Source organism: Bufo gargarizans, chromosome 11 (genome assembly GCF_014858855.1).
Source record: "Bufo gargarizans isolate SCDJY-AF-19 chromosome 11, ASM1485885v1, whole genome shotgun sequence".
Lineage (NCBI taxonomy): Eukaryota > Metazoa > Chordata > Amphibia > Anura > Bufonidae > Bufo > Bufo gargarizans.
The window spans coordinates 88,879,259-88,900,200 of record NC_058090.1 but is presented as its reverse complement, the minus strand read 5'-3'; the positions used below and the strand labels follow the sequence as shown (position 1 = coordinate 88,900,200).

At 40.1% G+C, this 20,942-nt stretch overlaps 1 protein-coding gene across 1 annotated transcript; it reads left to right on the top strand.

Annotated features, from left to right (window-relative positions):
- The first annotated feature begins 297 nt into the window (after positions 1-297).
- LOC122921390 (angiopoietin-related protein 5-like) lies at positions 298-18,983 on the top strand. The gene is made up of 7 exons (XM_044271370.1): positions 298-409; positions 894-915; positions 1,095-1,186; positions 1,839-1,959; positions 3,125-3,310; positions 3,409-3,688; positions 18,836-18,983. Exons 1-7 carry the CDS (start codon positions 341-343, stop codon positions 18,981-18,983), a joined length of 918 nt encoding a protein of 305 aa, XP_044127305.1. The 5' UTR covers positions 298-340.
- The last annotated feature ends 1,959 nt before the right edge of the window (positions 18,984-20,942 follow it).

The window sequence follows — 20,942 nt, the reverse complement described above, 5'->3', positions numbered from 1 at the left end:
TCTGATTTGCTGGTTTTGGACTCCACCCATGTACAAAGGGGTATAAAAGGAGGACAGCAAGGAGTAGTATGTTGTACTCAGCTCCAGTGTAGGTGATCTGGACATTGGCTATACTGAGTAAGTACCTCAGGAAGACCCTACTTCTTAGGATTTTCTCTTTTGAATCTGATTCACCTTTATAGAAAATTTCTAATTCTGTTTTATGTTTTTCAAGAATCTAATTTTTGCATGTTATTCTTGTCATTTTAACTTTCACTATGTTACTGTCAAAATATAATTTACTTTTTGTAAAAAAAATACAATTATTAATGAAAATGCCTACACTTTTAGGATCAGAACCATGATATCCATGAAACTTTTCAGATGTCTCTTATTGTTGAGTCTCTATTTCCATCAAACTAAATCACAGGTGAGACCATTTTTGTTTCATAATTTAATACATTGAAAAACAAATTTGATTATGATTTTAAAATATAATAAATTGAAAAACTTTTTTAAGATTTAGGGAAATTTCTGAGAAAATAGATCCAATTTTTTACAGATATCTAAAAAAAACTTCATAACATACAAATATAAATATGCACAGAAAGAAACAATAAGTTTCAAGAATGGTCTTGACTCTCCCTAAAGGCAGATGTCAGGGGAATGAAGGATCGGGCACGCTGGATGTCAACATGTCCAATCATTTGTTCTAATGGCACCACCAGTTATACCTGGCAATGGCTTATTCCCCTGTCAGACGACTTGAGCATTCACGTGTGTGTGGGGGTCAGAAGTCAGGTGTTGGCATATCAGTAGATGGAATACTATAAATATTATATAAAATGATATTATGTTAGTGATGTAATGTTGCTTAAACAATTTTAATAATTATAATGTATCTGTGATTACAGGCTCAATCTCAAGTGGTTCAAGGTAAGATACTTATTTTTTTTATAAAATGTATGTAAATGTTTTCAATTGGGTCAATTTTAAAAAGATATATATATAAATATATATACATATATATTAAATATACATCAAAGATGTTCTTAGGATGTCATGCATAATGTATTTTTTTTAATACAATGAATTTCTTCTCTTATTTTCGGTAGGCTATGACTGCTCGGATATATGGCAAAGGAATAATCTTACTACCAGTGGAATATACCTGATAAAGCCAGAGGAAGCTGAATTCTCTTTCCCGGTAAGACAGTGATAAGAATCCTGGACTGTACCTAAAGGGGTTGCCCAGCCTTTCTTAAGTGATGACCTATTCTCAGGATAGACCATTACCAACTGATCGGCACTCCGCACCCCCACCAATTAGCTGCTCTGTGCAGCTCCGTTGCTGGAAGTCAGCACTGGAGCTACACACCACCCTCAACATTGTAGTAAAGGTAGATTGCCATAACATGGTGCTCCCATTGAAGTCAATTCAGATGAGATATTTGGGTCTCTCTTCACTGTGATAGACGAGGGGTGCCCAAATCCTCATATTTGCAGGATAAGAATACATGACCCTTTTGAAATTATAGCATTTAAAACAGCCAAATGTACTCATTCAACTGTTAATCATGATCCTATACTCTACGGGGGAGGTGATGGTAGCAAATATTTGTCCATCCAAAAACAGAGATTTGAGACCCATCTGTGGAAGTCCAAGATGTTGGACCCCTATTTGAGTGTCTGATTGACGGGTTGAAATTGGGCCAACCATTTTGACTATTTTACATACTGTAACGTTGATATTGAAAACAAATTAGAATATCAATTTGAAAATTATAATTATTATATCATCTCCTTACAGTCAGAAAATAATAAGATCTACTATTAAAATATTTATGTTCCCATTTTAGGTATATTGTGAAATGTCTAAAAATGGTGGCTGGACTCTAATCCAAAAACACAATGGAGAAGATGGATTAAACTTTGAGAAAATGTGGACAGAGTATGAAAATGGATTTGGCAATCTCCAAGGTAAATAACGCATTATAATAAAATGTTTTACTGATAATCTTGGCACACTTAAAGCCAAAAATACCCTCTTTATGAGATTTAAAGAAAATAGTTTGCAGAAACAGCACCAATGTGAACTTCCATTCGGTATTGTAGTTAGTAATCCAAAAAGATTGTAGAATTTTTTTTAGCCATTCACAGCCATTTCTCACTAAAAACTGCTTGAATTGATTCTTTATAGAATTTTTGGGGGGAAGTAAAATGATAGCCTAGACCTTTGTTTCATGTCAGACGTGTAAAAGCAAACAGATATATCAGCTCAAAGTTATATTTGATGCACGTTTTGCATGGCACACAGGTCAATCAACATCGGTTCACTGCACTTTTTTGAAAGGCAAAAATGTTGAAAACATGACCCAACAAATACCTGATTCTTACAATGATTGTTTTAATAGGCTTTTCATTGAATAAATTCTGTTTGATGTCAATTATATAAATTATATTGTTAATATTGTAATTCCCCCCCCCCCAAAAAAAAATCTAGTAATCGAGACAGGAATGCCACTACAAAACTAAAAATTTTTCCCTTTTTGAAAAATCTCTAATATGACATTGTCAGATGTTTGCTAAATTCCATGAAACTTGGGATGGGAAACATTGATTTGAGGTTTTGTGATTCATGGACTAAACAATCTTTTTAGTTGTGGTTTCTTCAGTTAGATTAAGAACCAAAAACATGACTATTAGTTACCAAAAATAAAATTGAATATAGAAGTGTTTCTATCTAGGTAAACGATGACATATCCATAGGATATGTCATCACTTGCTGACCAGTGTAGGTCTGACCCTAGGGACCCTCATCTATCATGATAATAAATGTTACTATATGCTGTTGGATTTTCTGGGTTGTTGTACAGCTATGTGAGGACAATGATGAAGAGGCTTGGTCCTTTCATTCTCATGATAGATTAGAGTCCCTATGATCAGAAGAGTCATAGCTATGGTCAGGGTCCTTATGGTCATCAAGTGATGGCATACCCTATGGATATGCCATCACTTAACTAAATAGAAACACTCCTTCAATTAACAATTTATGCTTTTAACTCCAATTTAGTAAATATATCAGTATATCACCTTGTTCTTTGGTTTCATCCTTTTGTGTATTTGACTCTTTTTGTTCCTAAAGGTGAACACTGGCTTGGCCTCAAGTACATTTACGCCCTAACCAACCAGAAGGATAGACCTTCCAAACTGCACATCAGCGTCGGGGACTTTGATGGCCATGAAGCCTATGCAAAATATGATTCCTTTAGCATAGGCAATGCAAGCAGCTACTATAAATTGTCTGCAGGAAATTACTCGGGTACAGCTGGTGAGTGCATAGAGAAAAAAATGTCAAAATTAAAAATAATACAGTAAAAAATTGTCAAGGAAAGATATAAAATATATAATTTATATTTTCCATTGTAGGAGATGCCTTCCTTGGAGATGGAAGAAACACCACTAATCAGCATGGTAGCACATTCAGCGCTGTAGATCTTGCCACGGACAATTGTCACCCATTTTGCATGCTTGGTGACATAATTTACCTCAGCTGTAGTGAACAATACCGTACTGGCTGGTGGTTTAACGCCTGTGGATCTGCAAATCTGAATGGCGTTTGGCGCTCACCACCAATATATAGATACTGGACCCCATCTGTGTCGTGGCCAACATGGAGACCCAGCGAGTCCCTGAAATTCAGTAAAATGTATGTGATCTAACAGTAGATGGTTTCTACTCTTCCACTGTGATGGCAAATATTTTTTGAGTGTAATTTATAATGTTTTTTAATAAATGTTATTGTATATCATTTTCTTTGTGTTTATCTGAATGTTTAAAAAAACATGTCTTTTATTCAAAGTAGAAATTTAAGGTCCATACAGTGTTGATAGTTTCTAAAGGGGTTTTCCAGGACTTACTTTTGGATGAACTATCCTTAGGATAATACCTAGCTACATTATACAGAACTCGCCAACGACTATATCCTGTGACTGACTGCCAATTATCAGAAATCAGGGATGAATAATCTACAGTGGTCACACTCTGTATCACTAACCCAAAAAATCCTCTGGTGTCCACATACACTGATTGTAGCCATGACTATTAATTGCTTTAAGAGTTTTTTCTGGATTTTATTGATGGTCTATTCTTAGAACGGGCTATGGATAACAGATTGGTTGGGTCCGACACCCTCTGTAGTCTCATTGATTAATAGGCATGACTCCGTACATTGTGTAGTGGTTGTGTCTGGTATGGCTGCTCAGCCCCAATTGAGCTACACCTGGCTTTGACTCACAGTCACTGATGGAAATCCCTCACCAAATCACAAAAATGTGAACTAGGCTTAAAAGGAAAACAATAACCCACAGGGTACACAATCTGATCACGAATGCTAGTTTTAGCTAAGCTTTGTTAATTTGGCCAAATAGCCCTGTACCTGCAAATATTGCCCTTATTTGAACCTCGTGGTAACCCCTTTTTATTTGTATAGAATTTTTCTATTTTTTGGTTTATATTTTTTTAAGTCTAACATGCAATAATCTCATCGCTTCTCCCATAGACTAATATGATTTACTATTGCAGTCTATATGAGATTCAGTGAGTTCCTGCCACAGGCAAGGCTTGATAGGAACATTACTATGGTAGGATTTGGAGCAGAGCCTTTAGAAAGCCTAAGCCTGTCAATATAGCCAAGGAGCCCCCATAATCTCGTTGCAAGGGAGCTGTTCTGTCACCGGGAACACAGTAGCCACCCGAAGGCTATGGTGCCTGCTCAGCTTCTGGCATGGAGAGCGCTAGAAAGAGTGTAAAACTGTAATAAATGGTTCCTGGGTGAGGACAAATATTATGGAGTCAATTGAAGTCAGGAGACACTAAGGTGAAAGATTTTGACGAACAAGTGACATCTTATCTGCTAGTAGCCGTTCAGGCTCCCTTTTCTTCTCTAAGCAGCCCAGATAGCTATGATGACTTCTTAAAGTCACAACTCAACTGTGCAGACATTGCTACCAGGGCAGCTTTCACTTCTTACTTCTTCTGCTGTTCAATGGCATAACTAATGGGTTTCAAGAAAGTAGAATGGTCTCCATCCACTAATATGTTTCAGTTAAGGATTATGGGGGTCATTTACTTGAAATTAGGTGTATTTTAGGCTCAGTTGGCAGCGCAGCGGTTAGTTGTGCCGCTATCTGCGACTATACCTCGCTCACGCCAGGTCTAAAACTGTGGGCGTGGTGTGGGCGGGGAAGGGGACGGGCCAGCAAGCATGTCTTATTCATAATTTTCTACGCTCGATTTAGGCATAGAAAATGGGCTAAATGTAAGACAGCTTAGCATCTAAAACGTTGGTCTTAATAAATGTGACCCTATGTGTTATTAATTTTTTTAAGTGTTTCTTTATTTGATATATGTGAAGAATTTACTCCACCACAACCTTGCACCACACTATAAGTGGTCGTGTCAGGCATTATGGAGCAGTAATAATGCCAGATGGTTTGCCAGGTGGAATAATGTGCATCCTAGACCATCTACATTGTATAAATTCAAAACTCCAACCTGTTGGGTGCTGTACCTAGTGTCCAAAAAGTACCCTGCTTTGTTGTTTGACCATTGCTCCTCCATTATGGACTTATGTCTACCTCACCACAATTAATGTCTCCAAACAGCTGCTCAACCCTGAGTGATAAAGACCTTAGATAGGCGACTATAAGATTTTTTGTTGCCATTATCAACCTTTTTACTGAGATATATTAATTTGGTTTCATTAAAACCAACTCAAGGTACCTATTGTACTGAACCACCTTGCCTCATAGCTGTATGATCAGAAGGATACTGTCATGCCCTGCTCTGACTATGTGCGGAGGTCGGCCAGAATAGCAGCACGTGTTTAGTGTTTTGTTTTGGAGTCGTGCTGGATCCGCCTCCCATCAGGTGCACTGGGTGGGGTCATTACTTTAAATGGCTCTCAATTCCAGTGCTCTGGGCGGGTTATAGAAATCAGTCTGGCCTTGGAAACAAGGAAGGTAGGTTGTCTGTTCCAGCATAGAAAAGATAAGTGTGGTTTTAGTTTTTGTTGTTTGCTGTCTAGGTTGTGTTTGTGTCATTTCTCCCATCCAGGTTCTATGCGAGCAGGCTGCTCCTATTTCCCCTTTTCACCATCTCAGGGAATATAGGGTGTTTTAGCCTAGGCACGGGGACACATCATTCCTACCACCAAGGTCTGAATGTGGGCTGAGCGGTGCAGGGAGAGAAGTCAGGGATTAGCTAGGAGGTGACCGTTCCCCTGCTTCTCGGCTAGAACCAGGTTGTTGGTTTATCTGTGTGTCTGAGTGCTCGTCCGCCGTGACAGATACCTACCCTTCAACTGATACCAGAGGAAATAGGCTCCTAAAGAAAATATAATCAATACAGTAAAATAGTTTTTTCCCTCTAATGACATTAAGAAACATCTGATTGGAGATGTCTAGGAAAGCTGGACAGACAAAAATGTAACAAAGCGCTCCCTTGACAAGGGAATTTTTTGTTGCTTATATAAAGTTCTGCAGTCCCTGGAGAACCACATTGGGACTCTTTCTCTGGCTGAATTACAGTGAAAAAGAAATTGGATGGGAATTTTCCACACAAAGGATTTTGCACTTCCCTTTTCAGATATATCAGCCTAGTAACACAATTATTGGATTAACCCTTTCTTCCCCGGGCCAGTTTTCACCTTCCTGCCCAGGCCATTTTTTGCAAATGTATCACTTTATGTGGTAATAACTTTGGAACGCTTTTACTTATCCAGGCCATTCAGAGACTGTTTTCTCGTGACACATTGTACTTCATGACAGTGGTAACTTTGAGACAATATTTTTTTCCTCTATTTATAAAAATAAAATAAAAAATTTACCAAAAATGTGGATAAGTTCACAATTTTCTAAATTTGAATTTCTCTACTTTTAAGACAGATTGTAATGTCTCATAAAATAGTTATCAGTTATCATTCACCATATGTCTGCTTTATGTTGGCATCATTTTGTAAATGTCATTTAGTTTTTTAGGACGTTAGAAGGCTTAGAAGTTTAAAAGCGATATTTTAAATTTTCAACAAAATTTCCAAAACCATTTTTTTAAGCACCAATTCAGATATAGAGTGATTTTGAGGGGCTTACATAATGGAAAACCACCCGTAAATGACCCCATTTTAGAAACTACACTCCTCAAATTATTTAAAACTGATGTTACAAACTTTGTTAACCCTTTAGGTGTTCCACAAGAATTAAAGGAAAATGGAGGAGAAATTTCAAAATGTCATTTTTTATGCAGGATTTTCATGTTAATAAATTTTGTCTTGCAACACAGCAAGGGTCAACAGCAAACTAAACCTCAATATATATTACTCTGATTCTGTAGTTTACAGAAATACCCCATATGTGGTAGTAAACTGCTGTTGGGGCATGTGGTAGTGGTCAGAAGGAAAGGAGCGCCATATGGTTTTTGGAGCCAGATTTTGCTAGAATGTTTTTTGGCACCATTTTGTATTTGAAGAGACTCTGACATACCCCTACAGTGAAAAACCCTCAAAAAGTGACCCCATTTTGGAAACTACACTACACCCTTCAAAGAATATGTTAAGGGGGTACTAAGCACTTTGACCTCCTAAGCGTTTTACGGAATCTGAAAAAACGTTTCTTCCAATAAAATGTTGCTTTAGCCTCAAATTTGCTGCTGACAATTTATAGTAGCTGCTTGCATTGCCTATGCTAACGGAATCGTATCTTGGCTTCATGGCCATCAAAGTTTCTGATGCTGATGTGCAGTTTGGAGGGTCTTCCTATCTGGTTTGTCAGGGCGTAAATGTACTTGAGGCCAAGCCAGTGTTCACCTTTATCAACAAAGAGAGTCAAGTACATGAGGGGATGAAACTGGAGAACATGGTGATTCACAAATATATTGACAAAATTGGAAGTTGAAATTATAATTTGTTAGTTGAAAGGGTGTGTCTGTCTTGGTAAGTGATGGCTGACCAGTGTGACTCTGACAATAGGGACCCTTATCTATCATGAGAATGAAAGGGCCAACTCCCTTTGTCATTGTCCTTGAACAGCTCTACAGCCACCCATAGAATGGCTACTCGCCCCTATAAGCCAGAAACCAATAGTAAAATCGATCTACAAAGTGCTTTGGCCCATTTATTAACTTGATAGATGACGGTCTCTAGGGTCACATCCACACTAGTCAGCCAGTGATGGCATATCCTCGGGATATAGCATCACTTAACCTATATAGAAACACCCCATTTGATTAAGATTTTCACTCAGTTCAATGTTACTATTCCTGCGTCGGAAACTAGCCTCCATAGCATCACCCGCGATGCTAATGAGGCTCATTCCCATTGTAGCCTGCTATTGGCAGTCCGCCCCCCCCCCCCGCAACCCTACCCCCCATTGTCGGATGCTTTTATCCACGCAACGAGGAGATCAAGTGGTGATCGTGTGGGCATCAGAAGAAACGTGGGTGCCGGGGAGCGAGCTAAGTACAATCTGTGTGAGGAACCAGGGCATTTGGGGGGGCACTTTAAGTAACATAACAAAAACAAAGACAGGTGCGGTCTTACTAACCCTCATACTGGTGTAAAATTGAGAATTAGCCAACAAATCCTACTTGGAGGACATGTCTGAGCCCTGGCACCACGCCAAGGTTTCTCAAGTAGCTCGGGAACCTAACACTAAACCTACCTGGGCCGTATGGGCAATACCAGGAGCCAGTGGGAGAATTACAGGTGCGCAAGGTCCGACTTAAAGCAATCTCCCAGTAACCTCCAGCATGTGACCATGCATACAATGGGAGGAGGCAGAGAGCTCTGAGCCCCACCCGAGACTGGCTGATATAGCCCGGGCCTCACATGTGCACCAGAATGCTGCCTGTGGATGGAAATAAAGGCACATTCAGACTAGGAGTTTCTACACCTTCAAAAATTCAAAATATAAACTACAAATTAGCGTGGTATTAAAAAGCAGGAAGTGCTCAACCCCATATGCAGTGGTGCATCTATACTGGGGGGGCAGATCCTGCACTTGTGGCCCACTGCTAATGGCAATCCCCAGCAGAAATGCATACAATGGAGGATGCCTGCAGCGGACCACAAGTACCACAATGGACATCCGTGGTACTTGTGGTCCGCTGCAGGCATCCTCCATTGTATGCATTTCTGCTGGGGATTGCCATTAGCAACGGACCACAAGTGCAGGATCTGCCCCCCCCTGTATAGATGCACCACTGCATATGGGGTTGAGCACTTCCTGCTTTTTAATAATAAAACCCCTTTAAGGCCTAAGCATTTAGTTTAATTTAATAAAAATATATAACTCTACTCCAAAGCAAAAGCAATTTTATAGTTGGAAAAAAAAATTAAGACGAATGAAGTTCATGAAATTTGTTTCGAGTTCAATTCTAACAAATCGGTCAGAAGAGTCCATATACATTCAACCCAAATCAAAGGTTCTCCAGTTGGCCTGAGAATTGGAGTATGATTCTCTGAGGTCTCTTAAAGGGGTTGTCCCACTTCATAAAATAGGTTTTATCTAATCTATTTACCCCCACAGAACATATCTTCCTATCCATGTTATTATCCAAAAGCTACCTTTCATTCAAAAAATCATGTAAAGCGATTCCTTTGTTGTTTTCTGTATCCCATGGATACGGCCTCTTTCGTCCGGCCGCATCGCTGTGTCCCGCCTGCGCACAACAGCTGAACAAGTACTCGGACCGCCTCTCCATTCCTACAAGTACGCGCACGTCCGCGCATGCGCAAATACAGCAGGCGGGTGCCGGAATCAAATAGCCGGCACCCGACCTCTATGACAGGGAGCGGGACCTTAGGGGTTAACTGCCGCTGATCGCAGCCCCCTATCATAGAGGTCGGGTGCCGGCTATTTCACTCCGGCACCCACCTCCTGCATTTGTATTAACATTGGTGGCGCAGTGCGCCCCCCCCAGTATAATATACATTGAGTGCGGCCCCCCCCAGTATAATATACATTGAGTGCGGCCACCCCCCCCCAGTATAATATACATTGAGTGCGGCCCCCTCCCAGTATAATAAACATTGGTGGCGCAGTGGGAAGTGCCAATGAGGGTTAAAAAAATAAATTAAAAATTAACTCACCTCCTCCAATTGATCGCGTAGATGCCGGTCTCCTGTTCTTTCTTTAGGACCTGTGAAAGGACCTGTGGTGACATCACTGTGGTCATCACATGGTACATCATATGATCCATCACCATGGTAATGGACCATGTGATTAGCTCAGTGACGTCACCACAGGTCCTGAAGCAAGAACAGGAGACCGGCAGCTGCGCGATCAATAGGTGGAGGTGAGTTAATTTTTTATTTATTTTTTTTAACCCTCATTGGCACTTCCCACTGCGCCACCAATGTTTATTATACTGGGGGGGGGGCCGCACTCAATGTATATTATACTGGGGGGGGCCGCACTCAATGTATATTATAATGGGGGGGCCGCACTCAATGTTTATTATACTGGGGGGGGGCCGCACTCAATGTATATTATACTGGGGGGGGGGGATGGCCGCACTCAATGTATATTATACTGGGGGGGGGATGGCCGCACTCAATGTATATTATACTGGGGGGGGTGGCCGCACTCAATGTATATTATACTGGGGGGGTGGCCGCACTCAATGTATATTATACTGGGGGGGAGGGGCGCACTCAATGTATATTATACTGGGGGGGGCCGCACTCAATGTATATTATACTGGGGGGGCCGCACTCAATGTATATTATACTGGGGGGGGCCGCACTCAATGTATATTATAATGGGGGGGCCGCACTCAATGTTTATTATACTGGGGGGGGGCCGCACTCAATGTATATTATACTGGGGGGGGGGGATGGCCGCACTCAATGTATATTATACTGGGGGGGGGATGGCCGCACTCAATGTATATTATACTGGGGGGGGTGGCCGCACTCAATGTATATTATACTGGGGGGGGTGGCCGCACTCAATGTATATTATACTGGGGGGGAGGGGCGCACTCAATGTATATTATACTGGGGGGGGCCGCACTCAATGTATATTATACTGGGGGGGCGCACTCAATGTATATTATACTGGGGGGGCGCACTAAATGTATATTATACTGGGGGGCCGCACTCAATGTTTATTATACTGGGGGGGGGGGGGCGGGACCTCACATACGGCTCCATGTGGATGACTCATCCACATGAACGAGCACGCAAGGACTGGGCTCTCAGGGTGAGTCATGAGGAGGCGTGGCCAGCCTTCACTCAACTACAGGAGCCGAACCAGGAAGTTATCAGGACATCTACTGCTGGTAAGATTAAAAAAGCAAAGTGGGACAACCCCTTTAAGACTCATATTCTCTTTCTCTTTTTTCCCCCCAATTTTTTCCTAACTTTCTTTTTTCTTTTAGAAAATTCGTTCATCTCAAATCGATTCGCTCATCTTTAGAAATGAGAAGGGTCTATTTGTGAATTAATGATTCATTTTTGTAAAACTAAAATATTTTAATGACACGAAATAGTTTATTATATCTATTAATATAGTAATGTGATTTAAAATTACAGATAAAATAAAAAATAAAATAGGAAGATTTTTTCATGGATAAAGACTTCCAGTCTGGTCATGATTTTGTCAGGAGCCAAAAACTTTAAAGCAGCAGAAGAAAAGAAAGACACTGAACCTATCACTTGTACCACAACATGATTTCAAAGCAAGATATAACTAAAGCCAACATAATACACACAGTAGACTGGAAAAACGACTATGTGGAATATTCCATGTGACCAACAACTGCCCTTTACTTGGAGACTCTTGGTCTGCAGTTCTGTTCATTTAGGATGAGACCTTCATTTTTATTTATGCTAATTAAGCATTGCTCATAAAAAAATGTCATCGATATACTCGTTATGTTGTTAAAAGGACAAGTCTTCTTTTCTACTCTTGGAATACTGAAATGGTGACCAAAGGCTGAATAAGGATGTTGACTTCTCCCGATGGCTGTGTACATACAGATTTTATTTTTTACATTTTTCTTAAGGCTTTTGCCACATTTCTTTTTGTAAAGCTACCAGAAAATATGTTTTGCCATTTTGATAAAAAAAAAAGGTAAGAAGAAATGTGGCAAACAGGGCTAATTAAAGGAACGTCACCCAGGTCTAGTGTCTTGGTGGGGGGGTTGGGGTTCTACACCACCACTGGGAAAGTAGAGGCCTTGATAAAAGCCAGCCCTGGTGGGTTGATTTTCCAGACTAATATGTATGGGGGTTGTTTCAAGACTGCATATATTGGATTTCAATATGTCAATCCAATATATGTTCTAATGGACATAACATTGAAAAACATGCACACAGCCAAAATATTTCAATTAGAGAAGACATCACCTGTGAGTCACTGGAGATGATTATTGTAGTTATTTGTAATGCTTATGTCTGAACAATGTTGTATTCGCTTGTAGCCCTGATATTTAACCAGTATATGGTCAGGGTAATATTGGTGTTTAAGTTGGTCTTTGCAGAGAGGCTACAGCACTATGTAGTTCTACATTTGTTGTCAACCATTTCCATGTACCAGTCTCTATAGGGTCTATAGAAATAAATCTCCATGTTCCATAGTGATTGTTATAGCTCACACTGGGTCTTGACCCCATTGGGGTTCACAATCTAACTTTTAAATGAACCTACCTGCAAGTTTTTGGCAAGTGGAGGGAAAAAAGAGTAACCGGAGGAAACCCATACAAACATAAAGAGAAGATATAGTATGAACTCCATGCAGATGTTGCCTTTGGTCGGATTTGAACCCAAGACCCCAGTGCTGCAAAGCACCAGCTCTAGCCACCAGAGATGAGTGAATTTCTTGAAGTTCAATTTAGGTACTAAGCAATTCTACCTGAATCAAAGTGCTTTGACTGCACTTTCTTTGTATTCGGTAGAATCAGAACTTTTGCAGGAAGGGCATGGTTTTGAGAAAAAAAGTAAAAAAATCACAAGCAGTTTACTGTGGACTTCCACAACTTTGTGAAACCCCAAGAATTTATAGTAAGACTTATGAAGTTTTGCCTAGAATACCGAGTGCAGCAACGTGAGGACCCAGTGTTATACCACTGATATATTGCTGAAGAAAAGATGCAAGATAGAGAGATAATACATAGAGTCTACTACTAGTAGAAAGATCAGAGTATACGGAGCCCTCAAGTACCACCAGCAATTTTACCTGGAGGCATACAGAGCTTTTACTGTTGGATTCCGTAAAACATAAGGTTTGCTCCATCAGATCCCTTATGGCATTATTTCTAGGGGGGAATAAATCAGTCATATTGTCCCATACTATAGAGCCTAGATGCATCCTGTACATAGGTTCTTGGTTATTTGCATTTTGTGACCCTCTCCCCATAAAGTATTTCTTTTGGCCATGTTGTGTTCATCCTCAATGCTGCTGCCACTAAAGTGGCATGTGAGGGGGTTCAGAAATTCCAGCTCACTAACTTTCCCAATCTAATATAATTTACAATTATAATGTATGACAACTAGGTCGTACATTAGAAAAAATATCAGTCTAATACTCACCCTTCAGATCATCAAATATGTTACTAAAGCAGATGTGCCACCTTGTGTTGACTCTGCATATTCCAAGCAGCAATGCACAGTTCAGTTATATATCATGGATCCATTGCCAATATTTCTTCTGTTTTTTATGTGTGATGTTTTTTGTTTTTTTTTGTTCCTCTCCTTCATTGCTAAACCATTGGTAACACCCTTGCTCCCCAGAGTAAGGCACCCACCAGCTCACCACAGACCCTTGCTAAATCAATTGTATAAAGCTGAGGAAGCGACTGGACCGATCTTGAAACGCTTTGTACTTTTCAATAAACATTTTTGAATTCTTATAACCCTGCATATATTGGAACATCAGCTGCATCCATGTGCCTTGTATTTAACTTTGTACATGCTTCCCTGCACAGTAGCACCCCCAATTGCCTGGATGTGCAGGGAACTGCAGTTGACCGAATTCACTTGGATAAAGTGGTGGTGAAGTCCTTCTACATAGTAATGTGTAGTAAAAAAGCAATGAGGGTGAGACAATGCTAAATCAGTTGGGGTGTCAGAGGTTGGACCCCCGCTGATCATAAAGTGATTGCATATCCTAGCAATATTCCATCAGCCAAACTGTCACGTGAGTAGTAAGAAACCCAACGAAACGGAAAGTGCAGCCCTAAATACCAAGACCCACTTTCCCGGCCTACTTACACACAGGGCCGGTTCTAGGTGAAATGGGGCCCTGGGGCGAAAAACAATAAGGCCCCCCCCCCCCCCCACATTACACTTGCTGACTTTAACCACTGCTCTTGAGTCTCTTAAAGAGAGAGGGAGCGCAGGCAGAACGGCCGCCGGCGGGGGGGCCTCTCCAGTTTAATTACATTACCCCAGACCGGATCGCCCGCCTAGGACTCCTGCGGGGTTATTATTAGCACTGCAGCGCCGCCACACTGTCCTGTCCCACACAGAAAGAAATAGAATTATAGAATAGTGGTTAGTTGCGGCTGGCGCTGGGGGCTCCTAAGGAGTTGGGGGCCCGGGGGCAATTGCCCCCATTACCTCTATGGAAGCACCGGCCCTGCTTACACGATAACCTTAGCCAGTGACCCACAACTGGCTGACAGTCCCTACGATAAATAAGTGCGGGAGGACAAATGGACAAACAAAAATGGAGACAAGAGCAAGGAAGGTTGGACGACCATGCAGGTAACAAGTATACCAATACGCCAGAGGCAGATCGTAGTCAGGAGGAATGTCAAAACCAGGGAGGGTAGTCAGACAAGCAGGATCAAACCAGGAAACGAACTAACACTGTTCCGGAATGGCAGAGCACAGAGCTAGGAAACACAAAAATTCACAGGCATTTGCTAATGCCAGGCTTAAATAGTCTGCTGCCTAGGATCACTCACTGGCTTCTCCGCATGCTAGGAGGTCCCATGTCACTGGCCTGATGACGTCATGGAGCCCCGGCGTGCACAACCATTGGTCCGGGACTCCTGCATACTAACAAGCCTGATCGCCTGCTTGGTTTCTCCAGCAACTGGACGTCGCTGCCAAGCTGAGGCTATGGTGGCCGGAGGGGACATACCACCAACATGGGTGACATGCATGATGATGGTGCATCATTTCCGGTCTAGCATATCAGGAATCACTTTCTTTTCTTGGACAACCCTATTAACTAAAAATGTACCCCCCTATCACACGTAATTAAAATGAGATGGAAGGGCATTTCTAATATAACTGTTGTTCTCATCTACCTCCAGAACTTTAATCAAATGGCAGCTGCATCTACCACCAACAGATTTTAGGTTTTGAAGGAGGCTAGAGTGACAGCCACATCGGAGGTGCCCTTTAAAGGGGTTCTTTACCCCAACATCATCTATCAATGTATCAATGGAGAGTCCCCACACTGTCATGCACATAAGAATGGGCAGATTCAGCTAGCTTTACTCTTGGGTGTATGGTCACCTTTAGTCCTTGGGAAAGTTGTTATCTACTGACCATGTTAAATTCCAGACTTCTGCAAAGCCATAACTGGTTTGATCAGAAAAGCTAATCACATTCCCCTTATCTCTCTAACTGTCCTGACAATCCTTACATTTCTTCATGTTTTTTGTTCTTTGATGCCACCCCTGAAGCACCCATGCCCTGGGACCAGACAGAAACCAGTAATAAATGATAGGATATAAGAGATGTAGTCTTGATATAGGGTTCATGGAGTCATAGACTTTCTGTCTGCCACCATATGGCACCTTTATATGGCTCTGTATTATGGAGGCTCCTCCCATGAAATAGAGCGTATAGGGGAGAATACCTCTTATACACTCACCTAAAGAATTATTAGGAACACCTGTTCTATTTCTCATTAATGTGATTATCTAGTCAACCAATCACATGGCAGTTGCTTCAATGCATGTAGGGTTGTGGTCCTGGTCAAGACAATCTCCTGAACTCCAAACTGAATGTCAGAATGGGAAAGAAAGGTGGGCTACAACAGCATCTCCACTATAAATAGGAAAAAGAGTCTACAATTTGCACAAGCTCACCAAAATTGGACTGTTGAAGACTGGAAAAATGTTGCCTGGTCTGATGAGTCTCGATTTCTGTTGAGACATTCAAATGGTAGATTCCAAATTTGGCAGAATGAGAACATGTATCCATCATGCCTTGTTACCACTGTGCAGGCTGGTGGTGGTGGTGTAATGGTGTGGGGGATGTTTTCTGGGCACACTTTAGGCCCCTTAGTGCCAATTGGCCATCATTTAAATGCCACGGGCTACCTGAGCATTGTTTCTGACCATGTCCATCCCTTCATGACCACCATGTACCCATCCTCTGATGGCTACTTCCAGCAGGATAATGCACCATGTCACAAAGCTCGAATCATTTCAAATTGGTTTCTTGAACATGACAATGAGTTCACTGGACTAAAATGGCCCCACAGTCACCAGATCTCAACCCAATAGAGCATCTTTGGGATGTGGTGGAACGGGAGCTTCGTGCCCTGGATGTGCATCCCTCAAATCTCCATCAACTGCAAGATGCTATCCTATCAATATGGGCCAACATTTCTAAAGAATGCTATCAGCACCTTGTTGAATCAATGCCACGTAGAATTAAGGCAGTTCTGAATGCAAAAGGGGGTGTTCCTAATAATTCTTTAGGTGAGTGTATGTGGCATACAAAGAAGCATGTCATAACACTTGTCAAACTGGTAAAATTGAGAGAGAGAGAGAGAAAGAGAGAGAAAGAGAGAGAAAGAGAGAAAGAGAGAGAGAGAAAGAGAGAGAGAGACTTTTCCAGGCAATCAAAGCTCTTTGATTGAGATAAAATTGATTAGTAACCTAATGTGTCACCCCCAATTCCTCATAGATTGTAAGCTCTTGCGAGCAGGGCCCTCAATTCCTAGTGTTTCAGTTGTATATTAGCCAGTAACGTTGCAATATCTTTTATTTTGTACATGAATCCTTTGAATTTGTAAAGCTCTGTGGAATATGGTGGCGCTATAGAAATAAAGATTATTATTATGGGGTTGATTTGGACCAAATCGGACCAAATCAAAAGGCAACATCTGAATGGTTTTTGTATGTTCTCATCATATTTACGTGCTCCACAGGATAGGGGATAGCTATCGGGTTGCTGGGAGTCCTACCACTTACAAAAACAGGAACCCTATATCCTGTGGAGACCCCCCTGAAATTAAAGGAGGCGCTGGTTGGAAAAGTGTGCAAGAACTCCATTCATTTCTAGATAGATAGCCGAGTACAGTGCTTGGCTATCTTCAGTGTTCCCATAGAAATTAATGGAGTGATGGTGCACATTTCCAACCAACCACACCATCTATTTAGGGGGAGACTTAACAGGGTCCTCATTATTTTGATCAGTAGAGGTCCCAGGGGTAGGACCAACAATCTGGTAATTATTCAATATTCTGTGAATAGAGCATAACTTGTTATAACCAGAAACCCCTTTATTCTAGAATTTAGATTGTGAACCCCAAAGGGGTCAGATACCAATATGAGGGATGACAATCACTGTATGGGGCTGTGGAACATGGAAATGAATAAAAATAATAAAATATAGATACTAATCTGTATATATTGATTTGTACAGGCAACAAATGCAGTTCTACACAGTGCAGAAGCCACCACTATGCAATGACTAATATAACCAATAATGCTGCCATAAAGTGAACATATAGTGGTCACATACGAGGACTTCACAGGTGGTCCACACAAGGGAATAAAGCATTTTTTAAGACATAGGTAGAACATACAATATTTACACCAGTCATCTCCAGTGGCCCACAGCTCTAATGCTTTGCTTTAGTTAAGAAAAAATACTTAACTCATTCACTTGTACACACAGCAGCAGTCACTCCTCTCTTAATTGAAAAGGACCTGCCGAAGGACCTGCGCTTAGCGTGATGACATCATCATGCTGAGCGCAGGTCCTTTGGCAGGTCCTTTTCAATCAAGATAGGAGTGACTGCTGCTGTGTGTACAAGTGGATGAGGTATTTAAAAAAAAAAATTTAAACCCCTAAAAGGCCATATCGTTCTATTCTATCTGTTTTTAATGTCCTTCAGACACTTCTGACTAAGCGGCCATTAAAAACGGTCCTATTGATTTCAATGGAGCCCGTCGGGAAAATGGCCAACAATAGGAGGTCCTATTTTTTTACGCCCACTGTTCACTGGCCGTTAAAAAAAAGCGAACAATGTGTGACTGCTTTTACTTAAACGGCCATCACACGGCTATTTTTAACTGTTGTGTGCATGTAGCCTTAGTTTTACAAATATATTTGAGGGATTCTATATCTCCTTATGGAGAATGCTTTAACCGGAGTGAGAAGTTTAACAGGCAAAGCAATGCTACCCTGGAATTCTGGGAAGAAGTTATGCAAATGACCTCTTAGCAAGCTCTGCCTCTGATGCCACCAGATGTAAGGTAGCTACATGGCAAAAACTGTAACAATAAATTCTAAAAATCACAAAAATGTACACAGCCATATGGATAGGTCAGCCCCTATTCAGCCTGTGGCCACCATACTATAATCCCAAGGGTAAATTTTTTTTTTTATGTCCATGACATGGGTATATTGATGACTTTTTTAAATAAACAATGCTTAATTAGCATAAAAAAAATGAAGGTCTTTAATTCTAAATTAACAAAACTGTCGATCAAGACTCTCCAGGTAGAGGGAAGTTGTTGGTCACATGGAACATTCCACATAGTTGTCTTTCCAGTCTACTAAGTGTATTGTGTTGGATTTAGGTCCATTTTTCTTTGACAGACTGAGTGTCTTTTTATCTTCTGCTGCTTTTAAGTTTGTGCCTCCTGACAAAACCATGACCTCAAAGGAAGTCATTATCCATAAGAAAACCTTCCTATCTTTGTTTGGCTGGTTTCAAGCACAAGGGCAAAACCATGAGGAATGTTGACCTCAACCCTGTGGGAATTGGTGACATTGGCTTAGAATTTTAAAAAACTTTAAAAAAAAAGGTAATAAAATAAACTAGATTTGTTTCTAAAAAATTGAAAAGGAAAGTTTTAATATGATCAATATATTATTTCATATAATTAAAGATATCATAAACCATAGAGTGTCTATAATACCTCAGTTTTATAAAAATGAATCAATAATTCAGAAACAGACCCTTGAATATTTGAGTTGAAGTTTGTAAAAGGGAGATGGAGGAAATTATAAGATTTTTTTTTTTTTGAAGATATAGTGAGGCAAAACTACTGATCAAGAGTCTCCAGGTGAAGGAAAGTTGTCAGTCACATGGAATATTCTACATAGTTGTTTTTCCAGTTTACGTCATGTATTGTGTTGGTTTTAGTTCTATCTTGCTTTGAACTTTTGTTGTGGTACAAGTCATAGGTTCATTGTCTTTCTTTAGTTCTGCTGCTTTCATGTTTGTGGCTCCTGACAAAATGGGACGTCATTATCCATGACAAAATCTTCCTATACTTCATTGTCTGGCTGGTTTCAAGCATAAGAGCAAAACCATGAAAAATGCTGAGCTGAACTCTGTAGGAACTGGTGAAATGACCTGAGAAAATAAAAATAAAAAAATAAAAAATAGATTTCTAAGAAATCGAAAAGCCATGTTTATGTTATCTATGTATTTTAAATAACATTAATATACTTACAGATATCCTAAACCATTTTGATGGTATTAAAATTTTTCATTTATTTCTGGAGATGAGCAAATCAGTTCTAAACAAATTGAATTTGAGCTGAATTTAGTAAAAAATATGAAAATTATAAAAAAATAAAGTGAAAAATAGAGAAGGACAAAAGAAAAATAGCTGAGTCCTAGGAGACCTCAGAATGTCATACATCAATTTTTATGCCAATTGAAGCACCTTAGATATGGGTCAAATTTAACCATATCCCCTGAAGCAAATCTTCCAACTGATTCATTATTATCTAACCAGAAATTAATTTGATTTTGCTTTAATTTTGAAATACAGTAGAATTATGATTTTTTTTTGTTAATTGCAAAAGTCCGAACTAACTGGCACAAATAATTATATTAAAGCTTTGTGGCTTTTAGATTGGAATTGGTTATTATAGCTATATACTTCTATATAAAAATAAATAAATACATAAATATTCACTTTTTCCACCAAAAAATCTCTCACAATTTTTTTCATTTTTTTATTCAGCATATCTATATGAAGCTTTATTTTTGTTGGAACCTTAGGTAGATGCTATTTATGGTACTTAGCATTTAATGTATATTTATTTAGGAAAAATGCTGTTTTTATCAACTTTTCATCAGTGTTCGGTTGTTACAACCAGCACTAGAAGACATCAAAAATTGCCCTGATCGTTAGAGCTGTTGCCCATTTCTAATCACACAGGCACACTTTACGTGACCAAGCGGTCAGTCAGACAACAAGGCATATCATCTTGTTCTAGCTGCCTGCCGCAGCAAATTTCAGTACCCTGTAGATTTTTTTGTAACTTTTTATCACAAGATTTTTTCAGTAGAGTAAAAAAATATATATGCATATTAATGAGAGTTCAATATCTAAGTAAAAAAAAAGAAATTCCAATTAGAGGTGACCAAATTTAGTGAAATTGGTTTTAGATCCAATTCTAATGAATCAGTATACAGAGTCAACTCAGGTACGAAGAAATTTTAGTTGACTCAAAGTCACTCTGATTGTCCTGAAAAGTCAACCTAGTTGAGTCAGCATCAGGATAGATTATCAATATAAGACTGACACCCGGCACCCCGCTGATCAGCTCCATGTGTGTGCCGCTACCGCTTCATTACACTTTGTCTTAGAAGTGCAGTGTAATACAAGAACCTGTTCCATTCAAGTTACACTACGCCACTGATCCACAGGAGACGATGTGTAAAGAAGAAGAACTGGCGCTCACA